General features: G+C 56.5%; 3 protein-coding genes across 4 annotated transcripts; 1 reads left to right on the forward strand and 2 right to left on the reverse strand.

Annotated features, from left to right (window-relative positions):
- The first annotated feature begins 8,075 nt into the window (after window positions 1-8,075).
- DAZAP2 (DAZ associated protein 2) lies at window positions 8,076-12,398 on the forward strand. The gene is made up of 4 exons (XM_033083122.1): window positions 8,076-8,223; window positions 8,880-8,992; window positions 9,190-9,423; window positions 10,392-12,398. Exons 1-4 carry the CDS (start codon window positions 8,076-8,078, stop codon window positions 10,515-10,517), a joined length of 621 nt encoding a protein of 206 aa, XP_032939013.1. The 3' UTR covers window positions 10,518-12,398.
- LOC117009080 (small cell adhesion glycoprotein) lies at window positions 12,239-19,390 on the reverse strand. Of its 2 annotated transcripts, none has more exons than XM_033083263.2 (4): window positions 19,357-19,390; window positions 14,953-15,025; window positions 14,785-14,859; window positions 12,239-13,244 (listed from the first exon to the last, which is right to left on the reverse strand). In XM_033083263.2, exons 2-4 carry the CDS (start codon window positions 14,981-14,983, stop codon window positions 13,081-13,083), a joined length of 270 nt encoding a protein of 89 aa, XP_032939154.1. In that variant the 5' UTR covers window positions 14,984-15,025; window positions 19,357-19,390; the 3' UTR covers window positions 12,239-13,080. The 2 variants fall into 2 exon arrangements, with proteins under 2 accessions (XP_032939154.1, XP_032939153.1); XM_033083262.2 differs by lacking the exon at window positions 19,357-19,390 and adding an exon at window positions 15,365-15,484.
- Window positions 19,391-19,788: 398 nt separating this feature from the next.
- On the reverse strand, window positions 19,789-25,419 carry BIN2 (bridging integrator 2). Its single transcript, XM_033083192.1, has 11 exons — window positions 25,310-25,419; window positions 23,862-23,942; window positions 23,702-23,756; window positions 22,845-22,939; window positions 22,658-22,753; window positions 22,472-22,579; window positions 22,303-22,388; window positions 21,596-21,671; window positions 21,252-21,334; window positions 20,178-20,982; window positions 19,789-19,966 (listed from the first exon to the last, which is right to left on the reverse strand). Exons 1-11 carry the CDS (start codon window positions 25,385-25,387, stop codon window positions 19,859-19,861), a joined length of 1,671 nt encoding a protein of 556 aa, XP_032939083.1. The 5' UTR covers window positions 25,388-25,419; the 3' UTR covers window positions 19,789-19,858.
- Between the last annotated feature and the right edge of the window lie 1,037 nt (window positions 25,420-26,456).

The raw sequence follows: 26,456 nt of genomic DNA on the forward strand, positions 1-26,456 counted from the left end.
GGCTGAGCAGATCCCCAAAATCCTTGGATTTCTCTCCCTGCTGCTGGTGGGAGGAGACACAAATAACCCAGGAGGGGGAGAAGCTAATTAATGAGATAATTAATCAGAGCTTTAGAATTCCAGGCTGGATCCAGATTTGGGAGCAGGATCCTTTCCCTATCACAAATCCCGTTTTTTCACACTTTTGGGGGGGATTTTTTTGGCATTTAATGCAACAAAAAATTTCTCCAGATGGTGGCGAGGGCAGGCAGGGAGGAGCAGCCACGGAGCAACAGATGGAGGGAAGGCAAGGAAATGAATGAAATAATAATAAAAATATTAAAAAATAACGAAAGAGGGGAAAAAGGTGAGGGAAGGATATTTAGGACGCTCCCAAGCTCCATGCAGATTTAATTTCCATGTTAATGAAGTGTTGATGAGGCAGAGATGGATCCAAATTGGGTGGAAAAGTTGAGTTTGCCCAGGTGAGAAACTCGGAGGATTAAACCTGAGCAGGGACTCACAAATTCCTCCCTGCTGTTATCCTGGATCTGTTCCTGGGGGGAATAATTCCCCAAAATTCTCCTTTCCCTCTAAATCTGATGTCTTGGAAGGTTTTGTGGCATTTACAGAAGCTGAGGCAGGGGATGAGATGTCCCCAAAATGCCCCAAATCCAAACAAAGTTCACATCTGGAAATCCCCAAATTCCAAAGGAAAAGCTGGGAAAATTCATTTACTGCCCCAAAATCTTCCAAATCCAGGCAAAAGGGGCAGCCCAGAAAAAGAGGAGTTGGGGGGGAATTAATTAATTAAACAATTTAGCAAAATTGTTGAGCCAGGTGTGTGGGCAGCACCCTGATCCCCCCAGAATCCAGGGAATAAAAATAATATTGTTATTTAAATATAATACATTATTTTAAATTATTATTATTGTTATTATTATTATTACTATTATTATTATTTAAAATATACATTAGCTATAAAATAATTTTTATAATAATAATATAAAATAATAATATGTAATATATAATATACATAAATATATAATTCTATTTAAAGAATTACGTTATTTACTAATATTATAACATAATACCTATAATAAACATATATAAAAATACACATAGAAATATATTATCTATATTACATACAATACATAATGTATATATTATATGTTATATATTATTATATATTATGCATGTATTATGTATTTTATATTATGTATTATATATTATATGTATGTATTATGTCTTTTATATTATGTATTATATATTATATATTGAAATAATTGAATAACGATATTATTTTTAAAATACTAATAATATCACTCCATCAGAGAGGAAATGCCCTGTGGAGGGGCCCCAGAAGGGAAAACCCCAAAGCAGCAAAGGTTTCCTGCCAGTTGGGCAGTTTAACCCAATGTTCCAAACCCCTTTTTTTGCACCATTAAAAAGGAACAATCTGCATAAATAAATAATAAATAATTCGAATATATATATAATTTATATATATAAATTATTATTAATTAAATTATTATTAAATAATAATTTGCAGGGTCCAGCACGAGGCTGTGGAATTCCTTAATTGAGATTTCCTCCCCCCTTCCTCAGGGGTTTTGGGGGGCAGAGCCCTGACCCCAAAGCAGCCCTGCAGCATTTCTGGGGCTGTTGGGGTGCTCTGGCCTTGCAAAAAGGAACAATTTGAATAAATAAACAATAAATAATTTAAATATATATATAATTTATATATATAAATTATTATTAAATAAATTATTATTTAATAATAATTTGCAGGGACCAGCACGTGGCTCTGGAATTCATTAATCCAGATTTCCTCCCCCTTTCCTCAGGGGTTTTGGGGGCACCCTGCAGCATTTCTGGGGGGTTTGGGGTGCCCTGGGGCTGTTGGGGTGGGGACTGTGAGCCCAGCTCTGGGGTTACCCTGCTCTCACTTCCCAGCGATTTTTATTCCCGGGATTCCAATCTCCTGCCAAGGGCAGGGCAGAGCCGGCCCCACCCCAAAATAGAACCGGGAGCAGCGGGGCCGGTCCTGAGGGGCCCTGGGGGGGCAGCACGGGGGGATGAGGGGTACAGGAACCCCCTGGGGCTGCACCCATGGGGGGGGGGGTCAGGGAGGTGGGGGGGGTCAGTGGGATCAATGGGATCAGTGGGATGGGATAAATGGGATCAGTGGGACCAAATGGGATCAGTGGGGTGGGATAAATGGGATCAATGGGATGGGATCAGTGGGATCAAATGGGAACAGTGGGATCAAACGGGATGGGATAAATGGGATCAGTGGGATGGGATCAGTGGGATGGGATAAATGGGATCAATGGGATGGGATCAGTGGGACCAATGCTATCAATGGGACTGATGGGATGGGATCAATGGGATCAATGGAATGGGATTGATGGGACCAATGGGATGTGATGGGATCAGTGGGGATAGGACCAATGGGATCAATGAAATGGGATCAACGGGATGGGATGAGATCAGTGGGGTCAACAGGATGGGATGGGATAGGATCAGTGGGATGGGATCATTGGATCAATGGGACCAGTGGGATGTGATGGGATAGGATCAATGGGATCAATGAAATGAAATCAATGGGATGGGATGGGATCAGTGGGATCAATGGGATCAATGGGATGGGATGAGATCAGTGGGGTCAACAGGATGGTATGGGATAGGATGAGTGGGATGAATGGGATGGGATCATTGGAATCAGTGGGACCAATGGGATGTTATGGGATAGGATCAATGGGATCAATGGGATTAATGGGATGGGATGGGATGGGATCAGTGGGGTCAACAGGATGGGATAGGATCAGTGGGATCAATGCTATCAACGGGTTCAATGGGATGTGATCAGTAAGATCACCAGAATCGATGGGATGGGATGGGATGGGATGGGATGGGATGGGTGGGGGGCACTGCTGTGCCCCCATTGTTCCTTTGGGGGGTTCCTGTGGGGTGCAGGGGGTGAAGAACCGGAGTCACCCCGAGATGGCCACGGATGGAGGTGCTGAGGTTTGGGGGGGACACGGGACAGCACAGCCCCAGCCCCTTCCCCCCAACAAAGGTGAGGGTCCCCCTGCCCCCTATCCCTGCACAGCACCCAGGGACGGATCCCCCACCCCAGACCCCCCAAACGAGGGGCTCAGGGGGGCTGTGGGGGCAGTGACCCCCTTTAAGGGGTGCTCAGTCCCCCCCAAACCTTCACAGCCCCCCCTTCCCCAGCTGTACCCCAAAATGTCCTTGGACCCCCCCCTCCACCCCCCTGAAATTCCCCTGCCCTGCCTTTCCCCAGACCCCACTGCCTCCCCTCGGGTCCTGCCCCCCTGCCCTGCTTCTCCTCTCCTGCACCCCAAAAATCATCCCCGACCTCCTCCTGCTCCCCCCCCCCAGGCACTCCCCCCCTTTCCCAGCCCCAGCCCCCTCCTCCCATTTCCCAATTCCGGGGTGTCCCCAGGGATCCCCACTCAGCCAAAGTCTCCCCAAATCCTCAGCACCCCGACTCAGTGCATTTGTGTCTCCCCAAATTCCCCCCACACCCCCCAAGCTTCTCTCACCCCCGAACTGCTTTTGCCCCCCAAATCCTGGAGGCCACCCCGGGGTCTCTTTGCCCTCCCCGGGCAGGACCCCAAAACTGTCCCCACCCCAAACCCCAATTCCCGCACCCCCAAATCCTCCTGCTCCCCCCGATCCTGCCTGGCCACTTCCCCCTTTTCCTGCCTGGGGCTCTCCAGCCCCTCTTCCCCCTTCCCTGGACCCCAAAATTGGGGACCCCCACTGAGCCGAGGTCCCCATTTGTGTCCCCCCAGTTTCCCCCACAGACCCAGCGCCCCCTCCAAGCCCTCAGCCCCACAGCCCCCCCAATCTGTCCCCCCCAAATCTCCCCACCCCCAGCAGGACCCCAACAATGTCCTGCCCCCCTCAGCACCCCAAAATCCATCCCCACCCCCCAAAATTCCTCCATCCCCCCCTAGGGCACTCACCCCCCTTTTCTCCAACCCCCCCTTCATGGACCCCCCCCCAAATTCCGGGGTGTCCCCAGGGACCCCCGCTCGTGTGCCCACCCTCCCTGTGCCCCCTCAGCTCTCCCCAAATTCCACCCCAGACCCAGCACCCCTCGAGCCCCTCTCCAGACCCCCTAAATCCCGCTGCCTCCTCCCCTCTCACCCCTGGGGTCTCTTTGCCCTCCTCGGGCAGGACCCCAAAATTGTTCCCAACCCACCCCCCCCCCCCTACTCCTCTCCTGCACCCCAAATCCTCTTGCCCCCCCCACCCAGGACAGTCCCCCCCCCCCCTTTCCCTGCCCCGGGGGTCTCCAGCCCCTCTCCCCTGCCCCCCCAAATTCCCCCCAAAACCCCCCTGGCACCCCCAATCCCCCCCCCCTCATTTCTCCCCAGTTCCTCCCAGTTCCCCCCCGGCCCCACCGATCCCTTCTGCCCCCCCAAACCTCCCCCGAGCTCCCTTTCCCCCCAAACCCCGCCGCCCCCCCCTCTGTCCCCCCGTTTTCCGCCGTTTTCCGCCCTCCCCGCCCCCCCCAGCGCTCTTTATCATAAATATATAAATTATGCTAATTACGCCATTGCATATTCACCGCGCCGGGCCCGCCGCCCCCCGCCCGCCCCGGGCCCGCACTCACCGAGCCGGGGGTCGGGGGTCCGGGGGAGCCCCGGGGGGGCCCGGGGGGTCCCCGCCGCTCTCGCCGCTCCCGCGATCGCTGCGGTGGCGGCGGCGGCGGCGGCACAAAGGGGCGGGGGGGTGCGGGGGGGGCGCGGCGGAGCGGCCCCGGGACCCCCAACCGGGCCGGGGTCCGCGGAGGGAGCGGCTGGCGGGGGGTTATGGGGGGCTCGGTGCCGCGGGGGTCCCGGGAGGGGATTTTTGCCTCTTCGCGGGGTTTTGGGGCTGCTGCGTCATGAACATAATTTATGCGCAGGCCGCTGCCGCAGGGGCGCTCCCGCCCGCCGCCGCTGGGGGCGCTGCGAGCGCCGCTGCGGAGAGCCCGGGACCCCCGGGACCCCCGAGAGAGAGCCCAAAATACCGGGAGAGAGAGCCCGGGACCCCCGGAGAGAGAGCCCGAAATACCGGGAGAGAGAGCCCGGGACCCCCGGGACCCCCGAGTGAGAGCCCAAAATACCCGGGAGAGAGAGCCCGAAATACCCGGGACAGAGAGCCCGGGACCCCCGGAGAGAGAGCCCGAAATACCGGGAGAGAGAGCCCGGGACCGCCGGAGTGAGAGCCCGAAATACCGGGAGAGAGAGCCCGGGACCCCGGAGAGAGAGCCCGAAATACCCGGGACAGAGAGCCCGGGACCCCCGGGACCCCCGAGTGAGAGCCCGAAATACCGGGAGTGAGAGCCCGAAATACCGGGAGAGAGAGCCCGGGACCCCCGGAGTGAGAGCCCGAAATACCGGGAGAGAGAGCCCGGGACCCCGGAGTGAGAGCCCGAAATACCCGGGACAGACACCCTGAAATACCCGGGACAGAGAGCCCGAAATACCGGGAGAGAGAGCCGGGGACCCCCGGGACCCCCGCACTGAGACCCCGAAATACCCGGGACAGAGAGCCCGGGATAGAGGGGCTGGGACAGAGACCCCAAAGCCCCCGGGACCACCGGGACAGAGAGCCCGGAGACCTTCCAGAGACCCCCACTCGGACAGAGCCCCGACACCCCCTGGACGTCCCCCCCGGGGCCAGAGAGACCCCAGAGGCAGAGGGACCCCTCAGAGCCAGAGACCCCCCCACAGGAGAGGGACACCCCAAAATCAGCCCCCCAGAGACACCAAGAACGCCCCCAGAACTCCCGCAAACCAGAGACCCCCGAGCTGCGGGGGCTCCCTTAGACCCCAAACCCTCCCCAGCACCTGAACCAGAGCCCCCTCCAGCCCCAAGACCCCCAAATCAGAGCTTCCCAGCCCAGACCCCCCTCAAAACTCCAGACCCCAAAGAGCCAGACCCCCCCCAAACCCCAGATCCCAAATCCAGGACCCCCCCAACCCCCAGATCCCAAATCCAGGACCCCCCCAAAATCCCAGATCCCAAATCCAAGACCCCCCCAAACCCCAGATCCCAAATCCAGGACCCCCCCAAACCCCAGATCCCAAATCCAAGACCCCCCCAAGCCCCAGATCCCAAATCCAGGACCCCCCCAAAATCCCAGAGCACCAATCCCAGACCTCCCCAAACCCTGGACCCCGCAACGAGAGGGGACAAAGGGGACAAGGGAGGGTGGGGGAAAGCGGGGACAGGGCAAAATATTAATGACCCCACAGCCAGACCGACCCCTCCTCATTAATAATCATTAATATTCATTAATATTCTGATTAGCCCAGGTGCACCTGTTATTGGCGGCCGCGGCCCCGTTCTGCCGGCTTCATTTGCATATGCGCTGCCGTGATTATGAATATTTAATAGGAATCGTTAAATACCTACAGCTAGTTAAGCCCCGGGCTCATTTGCATACATTTGCATAGCGCTAATGGATTGCGTACGGGGAAAGGAAAACAGCTCGGGTGGGGGGGCGGATTTTAATTAACAAAGACTCGGCTGAGGGGGGGTTGGGGGGCACTGACGGGGGAGCTGAATGGGAGGGGCGTCCCTAAATGGGTCTGGGGTCTCTAAAGGGGTCTGGGGTCCCTAAACAGGTCTGGGGTCCCTAAACGGGTCTGGGGTTCCTAAAGGGGTCTGGGGTCTCTAACTGGGTCTGGGGATCCTTAAAGGGGTCTGGGGTTTCTAAACGGGTCTGGGGGTCCCTAAAGGGGTCTGGGTGGTCTGGGGGTCCCTAAACGGGTCTGGGGGTTCCTAAAGGGGTCTGGGGGTCTCTAAAGGAGTCTGGGATCCCTAAAGGGGTCTGGGGGTCCCTAGCTGGGTCTGGGGGGAGAGGGAGATCATTAAGTGGGTCTGGGGGTCTCTAACTTGGTCTGGGGGACTGGGGGGGAAGAGGCTGTCCCTAAGCGGGGTCTGGGGGTCTCTAAGTGGGGTCCGGGGGAGAAGGGAGGTCGTTAAATGGATCTGGGGGTCCCTGAGCGGGGTCTGGGGGTTCCCGAACCAGGTCTGGGGGTCCGCGAGCCAGCTCTGGCTCCGCTTTGAAGATAAATGATTTTTTCCCCATTTCTGTGCGTTTTGAAGGTGAGAATCATTTTCCCTCATGAATTATTCATGAGTACGCCCCCAGCAGAGTGAGCTCATTTGCATATTCATGAGCAGCTGCTGCATTATTCATGAGCTCGGGTCTGGGGCTGGAGCTGGGTGAAAATGAGGCGGAAAAGGCGAGATTGGAGTCCTGAAAGTGGGGGAGAAACGGAGGGAGAGGGAGCGCGAAAATCACCCCAAAAGTTCGGAATTTTACATTTTCTGGGGGCATTTTACAACCTACGGGGGCTCTTCAATGATAAAGATATATATATAGATTATTTATATATGGGTTTATGGATGTGATACACATTATATAGATTTCATATTTAATTATAGATTATTATATAGAGTATATATTATATACGTGTACTATATATTCTCTTATTTTATCAATATTTGTTGAATTTTTAATATATTATACTATTACGCTATATATTGTGCATTTATATAAATATTTATTGGTATATATATTATACTATATATAATATATATTAATGCATAATTATATGATTCTGCACTAATACATTATTATACTAATATAATTTTTTAAATTTATTAATGCTTGTTATTATATATTCCTATATTATATATTACATTTTCCTATTAATATTTTAAAATATTTATTTACTATTTTTTATATATTACTACAGTATGCATTATGTATCTCTAAAGATTTATAAGTATTTTATACATATTTATTTCAACTGTATTTTATATGAAATTCTTATGCATAAATGCGCAAATACAGAATTTTATTCCCAGCATTTTCTATTCTTCTTTTTATTTGAGATCTATTTAAATTTTAAACAATGTAATACTTTATTTTCAATAAAATTTTTTCATGCCTCACCTTCCCCCCAGTGACCCCAGACCCCATTTAGAGACCCCTCCCCTCCACCTCCCCCTCGTTTCCCGCGGCCCCTTTAAGAGCGCGCGGCCCCGCCCCGAGCGCGATGACGTCACGACGCTCGCTTCCTGCCCCGCTTCCTGCCCCGTCCCTCACCCTCCCCCACGGGCCGCCCCCGCCTCCTCCTCCTCCTCCTCCTCTTCCTCCTCCCCCCGCCGTGACTCCGGGAGCCGCCGCCGCCATGAACGGCAAAGGCAAGGCCGGGCCGGGCCCCTCGGTCCCGCTGTACCGGAGCCCCCGCCCCATCCGCCAGCGCCGCCCCGAGCGCGCGGCGCCTTTAAGGGAGCGTGAGGGCGCGGGCTGGGCGGGGCCGAGGGGGCGGGGAGGGGGCGGGGCCAGGGTTGCCATGGAGACGCGTGCTCAGCCTCGCTTTGACCGGGGGGCGGGGCTGGGGCCGGGTGGGGGAGGTACCATTGAGGGGGTGCGGGGGGGGGGGGAGGTACCACTGGAGGGGGAGCCGGGGGGGGTGTGAGGAGTGGGGGAGATACCATGGGAGGGGGCACAGAGGGGGGGAGATACCATGGGAGGGGGCACAGAGCGGGGGAGGTACCATGGGAGGGGGCACGGGGGGGGGTCTGAGGAGGGGGGAGATACCAAGGGAGGGGTCTCGAGGGGGGAGATACCATTCGAGGAGCGGGGGCTGACACCCTTTGGGTGACACCGAGGCCAGGCTGATGCCATGGGGGGCACTGGGGGAGCAGCCGGGGGGGCACGGGAGGGGCAGGGGTTGATGCCCCAGGGGGGCACAGCGCTCGGTGCGGTGCCATTTCCCTGCAGGGTGATTTTGGGTTCTGTCCCAACCCCCGAACCCCTCGGTCCCGGCTCTCCTGACCCGTTTCTCTCCCTCCAGGGCCATTCCCAGGCCAGCCCTCGTTCCCTGGCCCGGCCCCCCCCGGGTACCCCCAGACTCTGGCACTGCCACAGCCGCCCCCCTACCTTGACCCTGCACCTGCGTACCCCGAGGTAGGTGACACCTGTCCAGGGGGGCGTTTACCCCTGGGACCCCCCCATCCATAGCCCAAGTGCCCCAAACCCCCATTAAAGGTGAATTCCAGGTGATTCCCTGCTCCTGCCGCAGGTGAGAGCCCCGCTGGGTGCAGGGTGCACACCTGGATGTGGGATAACCCCTGGCTGACCTTGCTGCCTCGCTGTTTTCCCAGCTCTACCGTCTCAGCTTCGTCCCCCTGGGCGCTGCTGGCATCCCCCCCGTGTCCCCAGCGTACCCAGGTGCGTCCCTGTACCTGCCCCTGGCCCCGCCGCTGCCCCTGGGGGCTCTGGGCTCCCCCGTGGCCTATTTGCCCCTGGGCCAGGTGTACCCACCAGGATCCACCGTGCTGCTGGAAGGGTTTGACACCGGAGCCAGGCTGGGCACAGGCGGCACCAGCAGCATCCCGGTGAGTGTGGGTGGGTCTGGGGGGTTTGGGACAGGTGGGAAGGTTTGGGACAGGTGGCACTGGCAGCATCCCGGTGAGTGTGGGTGGGTCTGGGGGGTTTGGGACAGGTGGGGAGTTTTGGGACAGGTGGCACTGACAGCATCCCAGGGAGTGTGGGTGGATCCCAGGTGGGGAGTGTGTCCCTCAGGTGTCAGTGTGTCCCCCAGGTGTCAGCACAGGTGTCAGTGTGTCCCCCAGGTGTCAGCACAGGTGGCAGTGTGTCTCACAGGTGTCAATGTGTCCCCCAGGTGGCAGTGTGTCCCCCAGGTGACAGCACAGGTATCAGTGTGTTCCCCAGGTGGCAGCACAGGTGGCAGTGTGTTCCCCAGGTGTCAGTGTGTCTCACAGGTGACAGCACAGGTAGCAGTGTGTCCCACAGGTGGCAGTGTGTCCCTCAGGTGACAGCACAGGTGGCAGTGTGTCCCCCAGGTGGCAGTGTGTCCCACAGGTGGCAGTGTGTTCCCCACCTGGTCCAGGTGCCTCAGGGGTGTGTCAGAGCTGTCTCAGCTCCAGCCCCTGTCCCTCAGCAGGGGTTGGGGACATTTCTGTGTCCTCACAGCCCACAGAGGCCTTGTGCCCACCCAGCTGTGACAGTGACCTTGCTGTCCCCTGTCCTGACACTGACCTCTGCTATTCCCTATGGTGACACTGATCTCGCTGTCCCCCTGTGGTGACAGTGGCTTCAGCTGTCCCTCTGTGGTGACACTGACCTCACTGTCCCCCTGTGGTGACACTGACCTCGGCTGTCCCCTGTGGTGACACCAACCTCAGCTGTCCCCTGTGGTGACATTGACCTCAGCTGTCCTGTGTGGTGACAGTGACCTCAGGCTGTCCCCTGTAGTGACACTGACCTCACTGTCCCTCTGTGGTGACACTGCCCTCGCTGTCCCCCGTGGTGACCTCCCTGTCCCTGTGTTTGTGTTTTGCAGCCGCCTCCCGCCGGGTGTCCCCCGGGTGTCCCCCCCGTGCCCGTCCTGCCCGGAGCCGCCGTCCTGCTGCCCCCACGCAAGGGGGGATTCCCGGGGGGAGCCGGGGGTGGCTTCAGCCTCTGGTGAGGGGGGGGCCGGGTTTGGGGGGCCCCCCTGGCTGTCAGCACCTCCCCCAGGTACCTGTGCAGGGGCTGGGGACCCCAGAGGCCGGGAGGGGACACCCCCAGGTGACACGGGTGGGGTTCGGTTCATTGGGGGTCCCGGGGGAGCTCAGCCCCACCCCGTCCTCATTTACACGCAGCTCTAATTAATTAATTAATTAATTAAAGGCCTCATTATGCCCTGGGGCGGGGTTTCCCCTTCCCTTCCCTCTGCTGGACCCATCCAGGTTTCCCTTTTAGGGAAAGGTGGATTTTGGGTGGGAAACGGGCAAAAAAATCTCTCCAGACACCAAGTTCCCTTCCCAAAAGCCAAAACCTTCCCCGCAGTGAGAGGACACCCGGAGCTGCCCCCTCACCTGGGGGTGCCCCCTCATCCTGACCCCCCTTCCTCCAGACCCCACCCCGGGATGTGTTTATCCCACTCCCAGTGATCTCGGATCGTTTGCACTTCAGCTCTAATCAAAGCCATGAGCGGTGCCAGGGCCGTGCTGCAGCTCCCGGGGATCCTCCCGTCCCAGCTAGAACCGGGTTTAACCCAAGCTTAAGTAGCAAACGCTCGATTTTAACTCAGACCCGGTGTTTGCACACCCAAATCCCTTAAACCCGAGAGGCAGGGTTGTGTGGGAACTGCAGAGAACACAAACCCCTTGGGCTGTGGGATGGTTTGGGGGTTATCAATGAACACAAACCTCTTGGGTCACAGGATGGTTTGGGGGGTCATTAATGGGTTTATTGTGGGAACTGCAGGGAACCCAAACCCCATGGGCTGTGGGATGGTTTGGGGGGTTATCAATGAATACAAACCCCTGGGCTGTGGGATGGTTTGGGGGGTCATTAATGGGTTTATCAATGGGTTTGTTATGGGAACTGGTTGATTTGGGAGGGTTATCAATGGGTTTGTTGTGGGATCTGGCAGGGAACACAAACCCCTTGGGTTATGGGATGGTTTGGGGGGTTATCAGTGAACACAAACCCCTTGGGCTGTGGGATGGTTTGGGGGGGAACACAAACCCTTTGGGTTGTGGGATGGTTTGGGGGTTATCAGTGGGTTTATCAATGGGTTTATTGTGGGATCTGGCAGGGAGCACAAACCCCTTGGGCTGTGGGATGGTTTGGGGGGTTATCAATGATTTTGTTGTGGGAACTGCAGGGAACACAAACCCCTTGCACTGTGGGATGGTTTGGGGTTTATCAATGAGTTTATTGTGGGATCTGGCAGGGAGCACAAACCCCTTGGGTCACAGGATGGTTTGGGGGATCATTAATGGGTTTGTCAATGGGTTTGTTATGGGATCTGGCAGGGAGCACAAACCCCTTGGGCTGTGGGATGGTTTGGGGGATCATTAATGGGTTTATCAATGGGTTTATCAATGGGTTTATCAATGGGTTTGTTGTGGGAACTGCAGGGAACACAAACCCCTTGGGTTGTGGGATGATTTGTGGATTTATCAATGGGTTTATCGATGAGCTGTTCATTGGAGGCTTTATGAATGGGGTTTGTGAATGGGATGTTTGTAAAGGGATTTTCTCACTGGGTTGTGAATGATCCATTGTTTATCAGTGACTCATTCCTGCATTGATAACCAACCCTGCACAAGCTTGGGAGGAGCATTTCAGGGATCCTCAATCGGGTGTTTTTCTTCTGTTTGGTTGTTATTTGATGAAGAAAGAGCTCAGATTCGACTCTTTTATTTTAATATTTCACTTTAATCTCAATCTGTGTCCTCTGTGTGTGTGACCATCCCTGACTGTTCCCGAGCTTGGCTCTCGGACTCTCTGTGCTGCACTGAACTTGTGGAGTTTTTATACTAAAAACCAAAAATAAAGATTATTTTGAAAATTTAAATGAACTAACAGATTTCTGTTGGGCCTCTGAGAACCCCTTTGGCTGCTGCCAGCTGAGGGTTTCCTCACTTCTTTCCTTTTTCCTGCTGGGTTGGGAACTTCCTCTTTTGCAGTTATTATTTTTTTGGAGGGTATTTAGGTTTTTTCCTGCCCTCGGGCACCCACATATTCCTTCCATGCTTGGCTTCATAAATTAAAGGGGAAAAAAAAGCCCAAACCAAAGAAAATCAACCTGTAGATCCTCAACTTTAGGCAGAACCCCAGCTCAGGGAATTCAGGTAGATCAGAAGCTCCAGGAGATTCAGGCATATCCCAGCTCCAAGGAATTCAGGCAGAACCTCAACCCCAGGGAATTCAGGCAGCTTTCCAATTTAGATCCCCAAATCCAGGGAATCCAGAACCCCAACCCAGGGAATTCAGGCAGGTTTCCAATTTAGATCCCCAAATCCATGGAATCCAGAACACCAATGCCAGGAAATTCAGGCAGAACCCCAGCTGCAGAGAATTTAAGCAGATTCCCAGCTTGGGAAGATCCTCCACCTCCAAGAAATTTTGGCAGATCCTCAACTCCGGGACATTCGGGCAGATCCCCGATGTCAGGAAATTCAGGTTGCGTCCTGAAAATTTACATAAACCCCCACGTGCAGGGAATTTCGGGACCCGTGTGGATGCCAGGGGTGTCCTTAGATAAAATATTCCTCCTTGTCCTTGGGCGGAGCCTCGTCCCGCGGGGCCGTGTCGGGCTCGGGCTGCTCGTAGGTGCGGTACGAGCCCTGGTTCCGGTACAGGTAAATCCCGATCACCACCAGCACCGCCAGCAGCGTGAGGAACACCAGCGTGATCACCACTGCGGGGGAAGCAGCCAACAACCGCTGTGAGAAGATCGTTTGCTGCTGATTTCCTCCTAAGTTGGAGGTTAATTAGTAATTTCACGATTATAAGTCACACTGACTGTAAGTTGCATCTCCAGGTGTTGGCAACTTTTCATTCCTTTTCCATACATAAGCTGCACCTAATTCTACACCACACATTACAATACAGGGTGTGATCAAAGGTGTCTATTCTGTCACCATCTGTTGAGGGTGGGGCAGTGATCCTGATCTCTGTGGGAGATATTCTGTTAATGGGCATCCATTGAAACCAGGCAGGGCAGTGTTCTTTATCTCATGGGATATCTCCTGTTCATGGCCATGTTTTATAAACCAGGCAGGGCATTGTTCTTTATCTTTTCACAACCCATCCTTCCTCCAGCCAGTCATTTTCTGCTCATGGCCATTGAGTCCCACTGTGGGACTGATAAAATTACTGCATCCCATTGGGAGTTGCTCCAGCCAGGGGGAAGAGCCCAACATTTCTTACCAAGATAAAAACAGAGGGTTTGGGACACTAAGGGAGCCCCTTTCTCCACTGGACTCCAGAGGAAAACCGGATTTCTCCACATCACCACTGGAGCTCCGGAGGGAAACTGCACCTTGTACAGGAGCACTGCTCCAACTGAGCCACATCTGTCACTGCAGGAGGATGCAGCCACCATGGAATGGGACTGCTGCCAACACCCTGCCTGACGGGTGTCAGGTTGTACTCTGACTGTGTCAGGGTTTGGGGTTTGTTCTTTGTAGTACTGTATTTCTATTTTAATTTCCCTAGTCAATAACTGTTATTCCTAATTCCCTTATCTTTGCCTGAGAGCCACCTGATTTCAAAATTACAATAATTTGGAGGGAGGGGGGTTTACATTCTCCATTTCAAAGAGAAGCTCCTGCCTTTCTCAGCAGACACCTGTCCTCCAAACTAAAACAGCAACTTTTCATTCTTTGTCCATATATAAGCCACACCTGATTATAAGCTGCACTTTGGGTTCGGACCAAAATTTTAGTCAAAATGGTGCAGCTTATAATTGTGAAATTACTGTATTTTTGCAAGCTTATTTAATCAAATGGTAATTTAAAAAAAAACCAAACCCTGCGTCACATCTGTGTCCAGCAGCAAAAGTCACCAATGGCTGTCAGAATCTAAAGCTCAAAATCACCTCACAGGTATTTAGGGCGGGTGTTCAGTGAAAGCCGAGTACCTGTGCCCCTTCAGTGGAGAGAATTAGCTAATTCCAGAGGTGCATTCGTTTTACATTTATTTTACACTCAAAAGCTCACAGCTTCCTGAGATGAGGTGGCAAGTTTGGCAAAGGCAAAGACGGGCAGTGATTTCCACCGAGGACACCAAGGTGGAAGCAGGTTTTGATTTTGTGCCTCGAAATTTATAAAAAAATTGTTTTGTTTTTTTAGCTGATGTGTTCCCCTGTTCTCCTGACAACTGAAAGAAGGTGGGAAATGCTGTTTTGTGGGAATTACAGTAATTTGTGCTGGGATTGGGACGGGAGCAGGGCTCACCTGCGATGATGGCGGTGTCGGCGTCCTCATGGCCAGGGGGGGTGGGAGCCTTCCTCAGGTACGGGGTCGTCAGGTCTTCCTCGGGACAGGAGGGAGGGGGAGGTGAGGAGGGGCTGAGCCAGCTGGGGAATGCGGGAAGAGCCCCAAAAAGCGGCTCCAGGTGCTCACCTGCGCTCAGGTGGGGCTGAGCTCCCTCCATCGCATCGGCTCCTCCCAGGTGAAGGTTTGGGGTCCTTCAGAGCTGCCAAAAAGAGCGACAAAAACGGTGAATTCCCACTCGATCATCACCTGAGCTCAGGTGGGGCTCCGGGTTCCTTCGGAGCTGCCGAAAATAGGGATAAAAGTTGTGAATTCCCACGAACCGCCCCAAAAGTTCCGCGCGAGGGGGGTGTGCGGCACCAGTAACGCGCTGGTTTTACTGGGGCTGGGGTCGGAGCCGGAACAGCGAAGAACCAACCCCTGGCTGAATTCAATCCTGAATTTTGAGAGCTCCAAAACGCCTAAAAAAAGTCCTTGAAAACGCCCCAAATCCGGGCCGGAGGTCGATGCCGCAGCCAGGATTTGGAATTGCCGGACCCACCTTGGCTGTGCCCGGTGGGGACCCCCGGGACCCCCCAAAGTGTCCCGGCGGTGGCTCCGGCGCTCGGGGCCGGGTGGCTCCGGGGCTCGGGGATTCCGTGACTCAGCGCGGACGGGAGCGAATCAAATCTCATTTGTTGGGGGTTTATGAAAAAAAAAAAAGAGGAAATCGAGCGGCGGGAGCGCGGCCGCGGGGCAGGAGCGGGGCGGGGCCACGGGCGGGCCAGGAGCCGGGAATTGGGGCTGGGGGAGAGCGGGAAATGAGGCTGGGGGAGGGAACGGGAATTGGGGCTGGGGGAGGGAACGGGAATTGAGGCTGAGGGAACGGGAATTGGGGCTGGGGGAGAGCGGGAATTGGGGCTGGGGGAGGGAACGGGAATTGGGGCTGGGGGAGCGGGAATTGGGGCTGGGGGAGGGAACGGGAATTGGGGCTGGGGGAGGGAACGGGAATTGGGGCTGGGGGAGGGAACGGGAATTGGGGCTGGGGGAGAGCAGGAATTGGAATTGGGGCTGGGGGAGCCGGGAAATGGGGCTGGGGGAGGGAACGGGAATTGAGGCTGGGGGAGGGAACGGGAATTGGGGCTGGGGGAGCCGGGAAATGGGGCTGGGGGAACGGGAATTGGGGCTGGGGGAGGGAACGGGAATTGGGGCTGGGGGAGCCGGGAAATGGGGCTGGGGGAACGGGAATTGGGGCTGGGGGAGAGCCGGGAATTGGGGCTGAGGGAGCGAACGGGAAATAGGGCTAGGGGAGAACGGGAATTGGGGCTGAGGGTGCAGGAATTGGGGCTGGGGGAGCGGGAATTTGGATAGGGTAGGGAACGGGAATTGGGGCTGGGGGAGAGTGGGAATTGGGGTTGGGGGAGCGAGCAGGAATTCAGGTTAGAGTAGGGAACGGGTATTGGGGCTGGGGGAGAGGCGGGACTCGGGGGTGGGGGATTGAGGGGACAGGCAGAAATTGGGGCTGGGGGAGCGGGAACTGGGGCTGGAGGAGCGGGAATTTGGGTTAGGGTAGGGAGCAGGAATTGGGGCTGGGGGAGGGAACGGGAATTTGGGTTAGGGTAGGGAGCAGGAATTGGGGCTGGGGGATTGGGGGGAGAGCCGGGAATTGGGGCGGGAGTTGGGGCTGGGGAAGCCAGAGTTGGGGCTGAGCCGGAATTGGGGCTGGGGGAGCAGGAATTGGGGCTGGGGGAGAGCGAGAATTGGGGCTGGGGTAGGGAAGAGGAATTGAGGCTGCGGGAGCGGGAATTGGGGTTGGGGGAGAGCAGGAATTGGGGCTGGGGGACTGGGGGGACAGGCGGGAATTGGGACTGGGGGAGAGCCGGGAATTGGGGCTGAGCCGGAATTGGGGCTGGGGGCCCCGGGAGCTCGTTCCCCTCCGCGCTGCGGGACAGGGAGGGGACCCCGAGCAAAGCCCAGCTCGGGCTCGGGCTGGCAGCAGCCACCAGCTCGTTAAACTCAGTTTTAGTTAAAATCAGCTCTGCTTTAAACTCAGCTTCACTTTAAACCTGGTTTTGCTGTAAGACCAGTTCTGCTTTAAAACGAGTCCTGCATTAAACCTTGCTTTGTTTTAATCCAGCTTAAATTTAAACTTTGTTTTGCTTGAAACCAAATTCTGCGTTAATCTCAACTTTGTTTTAAACCCGATTTTGCCTTAAAAGCAGCTTTGCCTTAAACCCAGCTTTACATTAACCCGATTTTATTTCCAGCACAATTTTGCCGTAAGCCTGGTTTTACTTCAGTCCAGTTTTATGTTAAACCCAGCTTTTCTTTAAACTTGGTTTTGCTTTCAACTCACTTTGCTGTAAACCCAACCTCACTTTGAGTCCAGCTTTTCCTTAAACCCAGCTTTGAATTAAACCTGATTTTGTTTTAAAACCAGCTTTCCTTTAAACCCAACTTGCTTTAGACATGATTTTGTTTTAAAGGCAGTTTTGCATTAAATCCAGAACTGCTTTAATCCCAGCTTTATTTTAAACTCGGTTTTGCTTTCAACCCACTTTGAATTAAACCAAGTTTTGCTTTAAACAGTTTTGCTTTAAATCCGGTTTTGCTTTAACCCAACCCTTCATTAAACCCGGCTTTGCTGGGAAGCTCCCCGGGCCTTTCCCAAAGCCAACCACGACCTTCCCATGGAGCAGCTGCTACTCCCGGGCGGCTCCGCAGCGAGAACTGGCTCTGATTTCCCCAAAAACCGGCTCTAATTTCCCCAAAAGATTTGGGATTGAAGAGGAGAAGAGGAAAAGGCGCTGCTGGGTGGAGCGGGAGCCGGTGAGAAACACGAACCAGTTCTGTGCCCCAGCACCAAAACCTGCAATCCTGGAGCTCACCGAAGCTCTAAACCCGGTTTTATCTGAGGGGAAGGTTTGGTTTCCATCGAACGGGGGGCGGGGATGCTCCCTTGGGTGCCCCCTCTCCGCTCTGGGACCGTGGGAAGGAGCGGGACGGCTCCGGCTCTCCCCAAACCCTCGGCATTTTTGGCAGTGCCAGGCCCGGAAGAGGGGGGCTGGCAGTGAATCATTCCCGGCTCGCCGCATCCCGATGGATTTCCACGCGTTTTTAAAGCGGGGTTGTGAAAACCCCTCGTGTTCCTCATTCCTGCGCTCCGGCCGAGCGGCTCCAGAGCCGTTCCCAGGGGAAACCCGGCCCCGCTCCGCGGCCCGAAAACTCCTTCCAGGGGCTCTGGGGATACAGCCCTGCCGCTCCTGTCCCCGTTCCTGCCCCCAGCCCTGTCCCCAGCCCTCCTCCCATTCCCATTCCTGTCCCTATTCCTGTCCCCAGTCCCACTCCCGTCCCCATTCCCATCCCCAGTCCTGTCCCCAGCCCCACTCCCGTGCCCATTCCTGTCCCAATTCCTGTCCCCAGTCCCATTCCCGTTCCCATTCCTGTCCCCAGTCCCACTCCTGTCCCCAGCCCTGTCCCCAGCCCCACTCCCGTGCCCATTCCTTTCTCCATTCCTGTCCCCAGCCCTGCTCCCGTGCTCACTCCTGTCCCCAATCCTGTCCCCAGCTCCATTCCTGTCCCCATTCCTGTCCCAATTCCTGTCCCCAGCCCCACTCCCAACCCCATTCCTGTCTCCATTCCTGTCCCCAGCTCCATTCCCGTCCCCATTCCTGTCCCCAGCCCATTCCTATCCCCAGCCCCATTCCCGTTCCCATCCCTGTCCCCATTCCTGTCCCCAGCCCCACTCCCATCCCCATCCCTGTCCCCATTCCTGTCCCCATCCCCATTCCTGTCCCCAGACCCACTCCCGTGCCTATCCCTGTCCCCAGCCTAATTCCCAACCCTATTCCTGTCCCAATTCCTGTCCCCATCCCCCCTCCCATCCCCATCCCTGTCCCCATTCCTGTCCCCAGCCCCATCCCATCCCCATCCCTGTCCCCAGCCCCCTCCCGTGCCCATTCCTGTCCCCATTCCTGTCCCCATCCCTGTCCCCAGCCCCACTCCCGTGCCCATTCCCAGTGCCCGGAGGACGGGAGGACCAAACCATCCCCACGGGGATTTTGGCAGTGCCTGCACAGCCCCCCCATTCCCATCCCGCTTCCATTCCCGGTCGATGGAGGATGGGATCAACAAACCATCCCCTCAGGCTCCTTTTGGGGTGCTCAGCAGCCCCTCCCCAGCCCCTTCCCCTCCCGGCAGGAGGGCGGGATTTGCTGCTCACCCTCGTTTCTTCTCCGTCACTTCGGGATGATCCCCTGGGATCAGCCCTTTGCTCCCCCGGTTTCCCCCTCAGCTTTCCTGCCGGATTTCCTTCTTTCAGCCTCTCCCTGTGGCAGGATCCGGCCTTTTCCCTCCCCTCCCACCCCAAATCCAGCTGGACCAGCCCGGCCGAGCCCCGACATTCCAGCCTCAGCCCTGACCCTCTGCACGCCCCGTCCCTCTCCGCAGGGCTCCGCTGCCTCCGTGTCCAAACTCCTGTCCCTGAAGCCTCCCGGGGAAGGGGAATTTCGGGGGGGCATCCCGGGCTCCAGGTCCCACTCGTGCAGCTCTTACCTGCCGGCACCATGTGCGGCTCCAGGTGAAGGCCTTGCCCAGGTGAAGGCGTTGCCCTTTTCCTACCTCACCTTTCCAGTTCGGCTGGAATGAGGATCGGGCCCCAGGATCCCTCCCCCGTTAACCCCTCGCTGGCTGTGGGGACAACGCATCACCCGGAGATTGGGACTGGGGGGATTCTGGATCACGGGAGGGGAAAATTTGGGTGTTTGGGGTTTTTTTTGTCATGACAGCGCATTTTCCGGGAGCTGGAGGAACAGACTCGACGCCTTTTCCCTGAGTCACGGGAGTTGTTGGGGGGAAAGAATGACAATCCCCCAACCTCCCCCCTCCACTCCTCAGCCCCCCAAATCCGCCGGGGGGGATCCCAGGACCCCTCTGCAGTCCCAGATGGAGATTTGGGATTTTGCCACCTTTACCATCTTTATTTTGGGGGGGGATGAGGGCTGGGAAATGCATTCTGGGGAATGAATTTGGGGAAGATGCCGCGTTTCCTGCGGGATCACAGGGTGCTGATGAGCTCGGGGGGATCCTGAGGGGGATCTGCAGCACCTGGGGGGTCCCGGTTCGTGTCCTGGCTCGTGTCCTGCTCCGGTGTCCCGGAACAGCCCTGGGAGAGACACGGGGGTGACACTGGCACCTCGTGATTCCCTTAAATCGCACCCGAAAGGGATCCAGAGGGGCCCCGGTACCTCGGGGAGGGGCAGCCCCAGGGTGTCCCACGGCTGTCCCCAGCCAGCCTGGTGTCCCCACACTCCCCAGCCAGGATCCCCCTGTGTGTGTCCCCTCTCCCAGAGCTTTCCCACCTGAGTTTTGCGCACCTGTGGCTCCACATCCGTCACCTCCGCGCCGTGCTCGGTGTCCCCGCGCTGTCCCCGCTCACCGCCGAGCTGGCACGGCTCCCGGGGACACGCCGGTGCCACCCCCGCGGCACCGAGGCCATGGCAGGGGACACCGGAGGGGGACCGAGCCTCAGCGCTGCTGGCCGTGCTGTCCCCTGCCGGCTCCGCGGCTTTTCCCGGCTCTGGTGACAAGGTGCCGGTGGCCTGGGCAATGGCCTCGGATAAAATCAGTGACGCCAGGGAGGTGGCGATGCCCTCGGCACCCCCGCACGCCCCGCTGCCACCCCCCGGCTCCGCGGCTGTCGCCGATGTCTCCTGACCAGGGGACAGAGAGCCGGGGTCGGAGATGGGCTCCGGGCTCTCCTCGCTGGACACCGCCACTGTCACCGATGTCCCCTGCTCATTGTCGCGGCCGGGCTCCGCGGTCTCCTCGCTGGACACCGCCACTGTCACCGATGTCCCCTGCTCATTGTCGCGGCCGGGCTCCGCGGTCTCCTCGCTGGACACCGCCACTGTCACCGATGTCCCCTGCTCATTGTCGCGGCCGGGCTCCGCGGTCTCCTCGCTGGACACCGACTCCGTGTCCAGGGAGCCCCCGCTGGCGGGTGAGGCCGGGGGGGGCCCGGGGGAAACAGCGCCCAGGTCCCCGTTGGCATCGGGGGCAGCGTTGTCCCCGCCGGGGGACCCCGGTGTCACCTCCGCGTCCAGCACGGGCGCCTTGTCCGGGCAGGGGAACATTGCCGGGGGGCTCACGGGGGCGGAGATGACCAGAGAGCGGCGGTTACTGGGGATGGGGGACAGAGGGGCTCAGCTTGGGGTGTCCCCAACATCCCTGGGGTGTCCCCAACACCCTTGGGGTGTCCCTGTCCCAGTTTCCCCTTCCAGCAGGACCCCGATTAATTCCCCAAGCCCCCCCAAAAGCGCCTTCAGCCCATCTTTGGCAGAGCCCGCCCCCCCAGGACTTTGGGTCCGAGCCTCCATCACATTTCTGGGGCTTGGGGGGCCAATTGTCCCCTTAAGCTCCGCTGTCCCCTCCTGTCCCGCGGGTGTTACCTGGGGACACCTTTGATGATGAACACCTTGCTCGAGTGCTGCTTGTCCAGTTTGCTCATCACCTCGTACAGGTCCCGGTTGAGCTGGGGAGGGGGGACACAGAAACACTTCAGGGGTCCCCCCAGGTTCCACTCCCATCACCCGGGGGCTCAGCAGGGTCCCCAATACTTGGGGACACCCCGAACACCCTCGGGCTGCTCTGAAGGAATTAATTAAATGAAGAGCAAGGACTCTGGAGGGGTGGGGAACAGCACCGGCACAGCCACCTGGGGACACCTGGGGACACCTGGGGGCACCTGGTGCTGCCGGGGGTGGGGGGAGGTGTTTTGGGGTGCCCTCCCCACCTTGCTCATCTCCTTGTAGAAGACGTCTCGGAGGTTGGAGATGTTCTGGAAAACGGTGACGTAACAGGCGATGCGGCTGCGGGGGACACCGAGGGGTCTGGGGCTGCCCACGGTGTCCCACGGAGGGGACAGCGAGGGACCGGGAGTGTCCCACGGAGGGGACACCGGGGGGACCAGGGGTGTCCCACGATTTCCCATGGAGGGGACGCCGGAGGGGTCTGGGGGTGCTCAGCCACGTCCCACCCGCTGAGTCCCCAAGTCCGTGGACCCCGCACAGAGGGGGAATGTCCCCGCCAGGGCCACCCCGCTGTCACAAGCCCCCGTGGCCGATGTCCCCCAGGCCCCCCCATGTGTCCCTAGGGTGGACTTTGAGGGGAGACCCCCCCAAGTTCTTCCCTGCCATGGGGGGATGGCAGCCGTGCCTGTGTCCCCCAGCCCCACGATGTCCCCCGGCCCCACAGAGCCCCCAGTGCCACCATGTCCCTCAGACCCCGCCGTGTCACCGAACCCCACGATGTCCCCAAGCCCCACGATGTCCCCCAGCCCCCACAGAGCCCCCAGCCCCGCAATGTCCCCGATCCGTGACGTCCCCAAGCCCTTGTGATGTCTCCCAGCCCCACGACGTCCCCAAACCCCTGCAGTGCCCCCCAGCTCCCTGGATGTCCCCGAGCCCCCGCGGTGTCCCCAGCGCTGTGACAGTCCCGTACCTGCCGTACAGGACCGGCAGCTCCTCCCGCAGTTCCCTGTTCAGGTCCTCGAACACGGCCTGGGCTTTGTTGAACTCCTCCTCAGCCTGCGGGGAGGCACAGGGGGGGTTCGTGGCCGGGGGACTGTCCCCGCTTGGGGGCTGTGCGGGGACATCCCGGGAGTCCCAACCTTGGCGATTTTGGCCTCGTCCTTTTTCTTGGCGCTCTGCAGAGCCTCCAGGTGGTGCCGGGCGCTGTCGTAGTCCACGAGCTTTCTGCCCCGCTTGGCGATGCGCTCCTGGGGAGGGGACAGGTGAGCCAGGACCCCTCCGTGTCCCCTCTGTCCCCAACCCCACCCGACCCCGCACTAGGGCACCTTAAAGTCCCCGAACTGAGCCAGGTAATTCTCCATGAGCCGCAGGGCTTGGTCGGCCAACTTCGCCTCGTAGTCATCCCACAGGAGGTCATTGCTCTGCGGGGACAGGGACAGGGACAGCGGTGACAGCCGGGACCCCCCACCCCCCCAGGCCTCCAGGGGACCCTTGGGGACACCCAGCGCTCACTTCTGCGATGTCTCGGAGCTCCCCGTGCCCGTCCCACTCAGGGCTGTAAATCTCCTGCAGCGTCTCGGCCACTCTGCGGGAGCTCTCGTGCATCACTGCGGGCACAGGAACGCGTCATTAGCCATTAAAATGTATTCATTTATTCATTTATTGATCTATTCATTTATTCATTTATTAATCTGTTCATTTATTCATTTATTAATCTCTTCGTTTATTCATTTATTCCTTATCGTTATTAATTTATTCACTGCTGCCTGCCGTTGTTTATTAGCCCGGGTGTGTTATTTTAAATGATTTATTGTCTCTATTATCCCAAATATATCCGACAGATAATATCATCTGTTGTTCTATTTAATATCCCACATATAATATATATCCACATATATTTATTATCTACTATTCCATATACAGTATTTATATTGTTATTTATCTTAAATATACCTTTATTATATTTTATTTGTATCTCTTAATTATCTCTATTGCTTTTATCTCTTCAGTATCTCTCTACTATTTTATCTCTTTATTATCCCATAAGTATTTAATACATAATGATATATAAAAATTTATACTGCATCTATTATATGTGTAAGATATATATCTCACATATAGTATATTATCTGTTATCCCACATACAGCATTTTTATTATTTTTCTTATCCATTTGTAGTTTACAATCTATTCTCAATATTTATTTTAACTTATTATTTCTTTTGATTTAATACTGATTTTTTTATTAATAATCTATTTATTATAAGCATGATTTCTTTCCTCTACAATTCCTTATTTATTATCCTGGCTCCGCCCTGGCTCCCTCCCTGTTCCCGACTTTTCCTGGGACATTCCGGGCCGGTTCCGCACCTCTCACGGCTCCCACGAACCCCTTGAGGTCCTTGTAGAGTCTGTGCCCCTCGTTCTGCAAAACACAGCGGCGAGGGGGGTCAGGGCTGGGGGGGCAGGGCCCCCGGGGGTTGCTCGGGGTGTCCCCAGTGTCCCCAGTGTCCCCAATGTCCCCTGTCACCTGCTGCAGCTGGAAGTTGTAGGCGCTCTGCTCGAACTGCTCATCTTTGGTTTCCACCGTTTTGCCCAATTTTTGCAAAACCTGCGATGGAGAGAGAGGGGAAGAGCTCCCCCCACACCCCAACACCCCGAGGTCACCGAGCTGTGCCCCCCGAGCCCCCCAAAACCCCCCTGAGGGGCTGCCAGGATCGGGCAGGGCAGGATTTATGCAGAAATGCAAAATTCCTCTGCGTCCCTCGGTGCTTTTATTGTTTTCAGAAAAACGGTGAGTTTTTGGGTGCCAACCCCCCTCCCACCCTAACCCCGTGCACCCAAACCACCCCGAGCCCCGACTTTGGGACACAGGGGACACCACGGGGAGGATGAGGAGGGTCGGGGGCTGAAGGAGAGCAGAGAGGCTGGGCCGGGTGGGGGAGATTTGAGGTGTCCGGGCTGAGTCTGAGTCTGGGCTGGGGCAGTTTTGGGGTGTCCAGGAAGAGATTGAGCTCCCCTGGGGAGAGGCTGGGGCCAGGTATGACGGAGTTCTGGGGTGCCCAGGAAGAGGGTGGCCCTCTGGAAAGTGGCTGAAGCCAAACAGGGGAAATTCGAGGTGTCCAAGAAGAGGCTGGGACCAGACAGGAGGAACTTTGGGGTGTCCACAAACAGCGGGACCCCCCCAGGAAGAGGCCAGAGCCGGGAGTGGGGAACTTTGGAGTGTCCAGGAAGGGGCTGGGGCTGGGTCACAGGGAGATTTGGGATGGCCAGGAAGGGGCTGGGGCTGGGTCACAGGGAGATTTGGGATGGCCAGGAAGAGGCTGGGCCCCCGGGAAGAGGCCAGGACCGGCTGCGAGGGAGATTTGCTGCGTGCAGGAAGCAGCCAGAGCCTGGCCAGGGGTGATTGAGCCGTGGGAAAGCCAAATTTAGCACCAAACCCGGCCAGGAAACCCGGGAGGGTGAGGGTTTGAGGGGGGTCTTTGTGTCACCCCTAAAAGGGGAGTCACGGCTGCTTTTTGGGGAGGGGAAAGGAAGGGGCCCCCAAGGAGCCCCAGAGCAGCCGAGGATCGCCCAGCTCGTGCCGCTTCCGCAGCCCTTCCCCCTCCCTTCCTGCGGGGCCGGTGCCGACCTCACCAACATTCCCGGGACCCCCGGGCCCTGCTGGGGACCCCCAGCGTCAGCCAGCCCAGGGACCCTCTGCCACCACCCCACAGCCCCCCATAACCTCTGCAAGGCGTTTGGGGTGAAACCCCCCAGCATTAGTGAAGCCAAAGTATCTTGGGGAGCTCTGGGAGATGCCATCCTCCAAATCCTTGGAGCAAGGATGACACCGACCCAAAACCCCCCAAATTCCCACCCTCTGAGCACCCAAAGGTGCTGAGCTGCACTGTGCGGGCCAGCCAGGGAGCGCCGTGCTGGACAAGGAGGACAAATCCAGGCCAAGCTGGCATTTGGGGCTGGGTGGCACCTCCGTACCTTCTCCTGGGCGCGGCTGAAGCGCTTCTGGACCTGCCTGGCGAAGAGCCCGGCGCTGCCACTCCTGCCCTCGGCCATGGCCCCGGCCCGGCCCCGCTGCTGCCGTTGGAGGTTTTTGATGGAGGAAGTTGGAGGCGAGGCCAGGCGGCATCCGCTGCGCACCCCGGAACCCCCAGAACCCCCAAAATGCTCCCCTGGCACCCGGCACAGGGCTGGGGGGGGGCGTGGAGGATCCAGCGCTGGGAGGGACCCGTGAGGATCCTCCAGGGAAATCCTGGCCCTGAACAGAACAGCCCCAAAAGTAACAAAATGCCAAACTTCGAGGTTGTTGTCAAGAAGATTTCTGACCTCTTAGATCGTGGAATAACCAGAGGTGGAAGGGACCTTCAAGGATGATGAATGTCACCTGTTGGATCTGCAAAGGACAGCCCTAAAGATCCCCAAAATCCAGGAATGTTGACCAAGTGTCCAGATTCATGGAATCATGGACATCCTGAGCTGGAAGGGACCCACTGAGAACAAGGAATTGTGGAACACCTGCAGCTGGACAGGACACAAGTTGTGTTCAGCTCTTGGTCCTGCACAGGAAAACCCAAAAAATCTCATTAATCCACAGATCCCACCTTGTTAATAAAAAATGAGTTTAGAGCTCTTTGTGCCCCAGCTGGGGGATCAGCTTTGGAGTGGGGGGTCCCTGTGTGCTGTCCCTGTGTGTCCCTGGCCATGAGCCCTCGGTGCTGACAGAACAAACTCGCTGACCCCGAACGTGGGGCTCTGTCCTGCTGAGGGAACAAACTGTGAACTCTCATGTTTTCCTTGGAGATAAGGGCAGAACTGCAGCAGGTGCTTTTCATTCCCATTGTTTTTTTGTTGACCTATGTCAGGTTTTGCCCTTTTCTGACCTAGAGATGGGACAACTGAGAGGCGTTTTAAAAAACTTTTATTCCATTTCCACTCCCATATGAAGGGTGAGACAAACGCCATCACAATCAGAAGCCAGCCATTTCCTAATTAAAATATATTATAAGAGTTTCTAGGCCTATCAGCTTTGCTCACATCTGCTGTAAAACACCTCAAACCCAATCATCTCAAGTCACCCCTCGTGGCTTCTACTACAATCCATCTTTCATGGTTCTATTTCTCCAAA

This window comes from Catharus ustulatus, chromosome 31 (genome assembly GCF_009819885.2).
Source record: "Catharus ustulatus isolate bCatUst1 chromosome 31, bCatUst1.pri.v2, whole genome shotgun sequence".
NCBI classification, from domain to species: Eukaryota; Metazoa; Chordata; class Aves; order Passeriformes; family Turdidae; genus Catharus; species Catharus ustulatus.

Bases quoted from the DNA above. Each gene is read 5' to 3' on its own strand.
- DAZAP2 (XM_033083122.1), top strand. From the start codon at position 8,076: ATGACGTCACGACGCTCGCTTCCTGCCCCGCTTCCTGCCCCGTCCCTC. The intron at 8,224-8,879 runs GCAAGGCCGGGC...CTCTCCCTCCAG, and splicing joins CGCCGCCATGAACGGCAAAG to GGCCATTCCCAGGCCAGCCC. The intron at 8,993-9,189 runs GTAGGTGACACC...CTGTTTTCCCAG, and splicing joins CTGCACCTGCGTACCCCGAG to CTCTACCGTCTCAGCTTCGT.
- LOC117009080 (XM_033083263.2), bottom strand. From the start codon at position 14,983: ATGGAGGGAGCTCAGCCCCACCTGAGCGCAG. The intron at 14,860-14,952 runs GTGAGCACCTGG...GTCCCGAGGAAG, and splicing joins TCAGCCCCACCTGAGCGCAG to ACCTGACGACCCCGTACCTG. The intron at 13,245-14,784 runs GTGAGCCCTGCT...CTTCCCCCGCAG, and splicing joins CGACACCGCCATCATCGCAG to TGGTGATCACGCTGGTGTTC.
- BIN2 (XM_033083192.1), bottom strand. From the start codon at position 25,387: ATGGCCGAGGGCAGGAGTGGCAGCGCCGGGCTCTTCGCCAGGCAGGTC. The intron at 23,943-25,309 runs GTACGGAGGTGC...TCTCCATCGCAG, and splicing joins TCAGCCGCGCCCAGGAGAAG to GTTTTGCAAAAATTGGGCAA. The intron at 20,983-21,251 runs GTAACACCCGCG...CCCCATCCCCAG, and splicing joins ATCATCAAAGGTGTCCCCAG to TAACCGCCGCTCTCTGGTCA.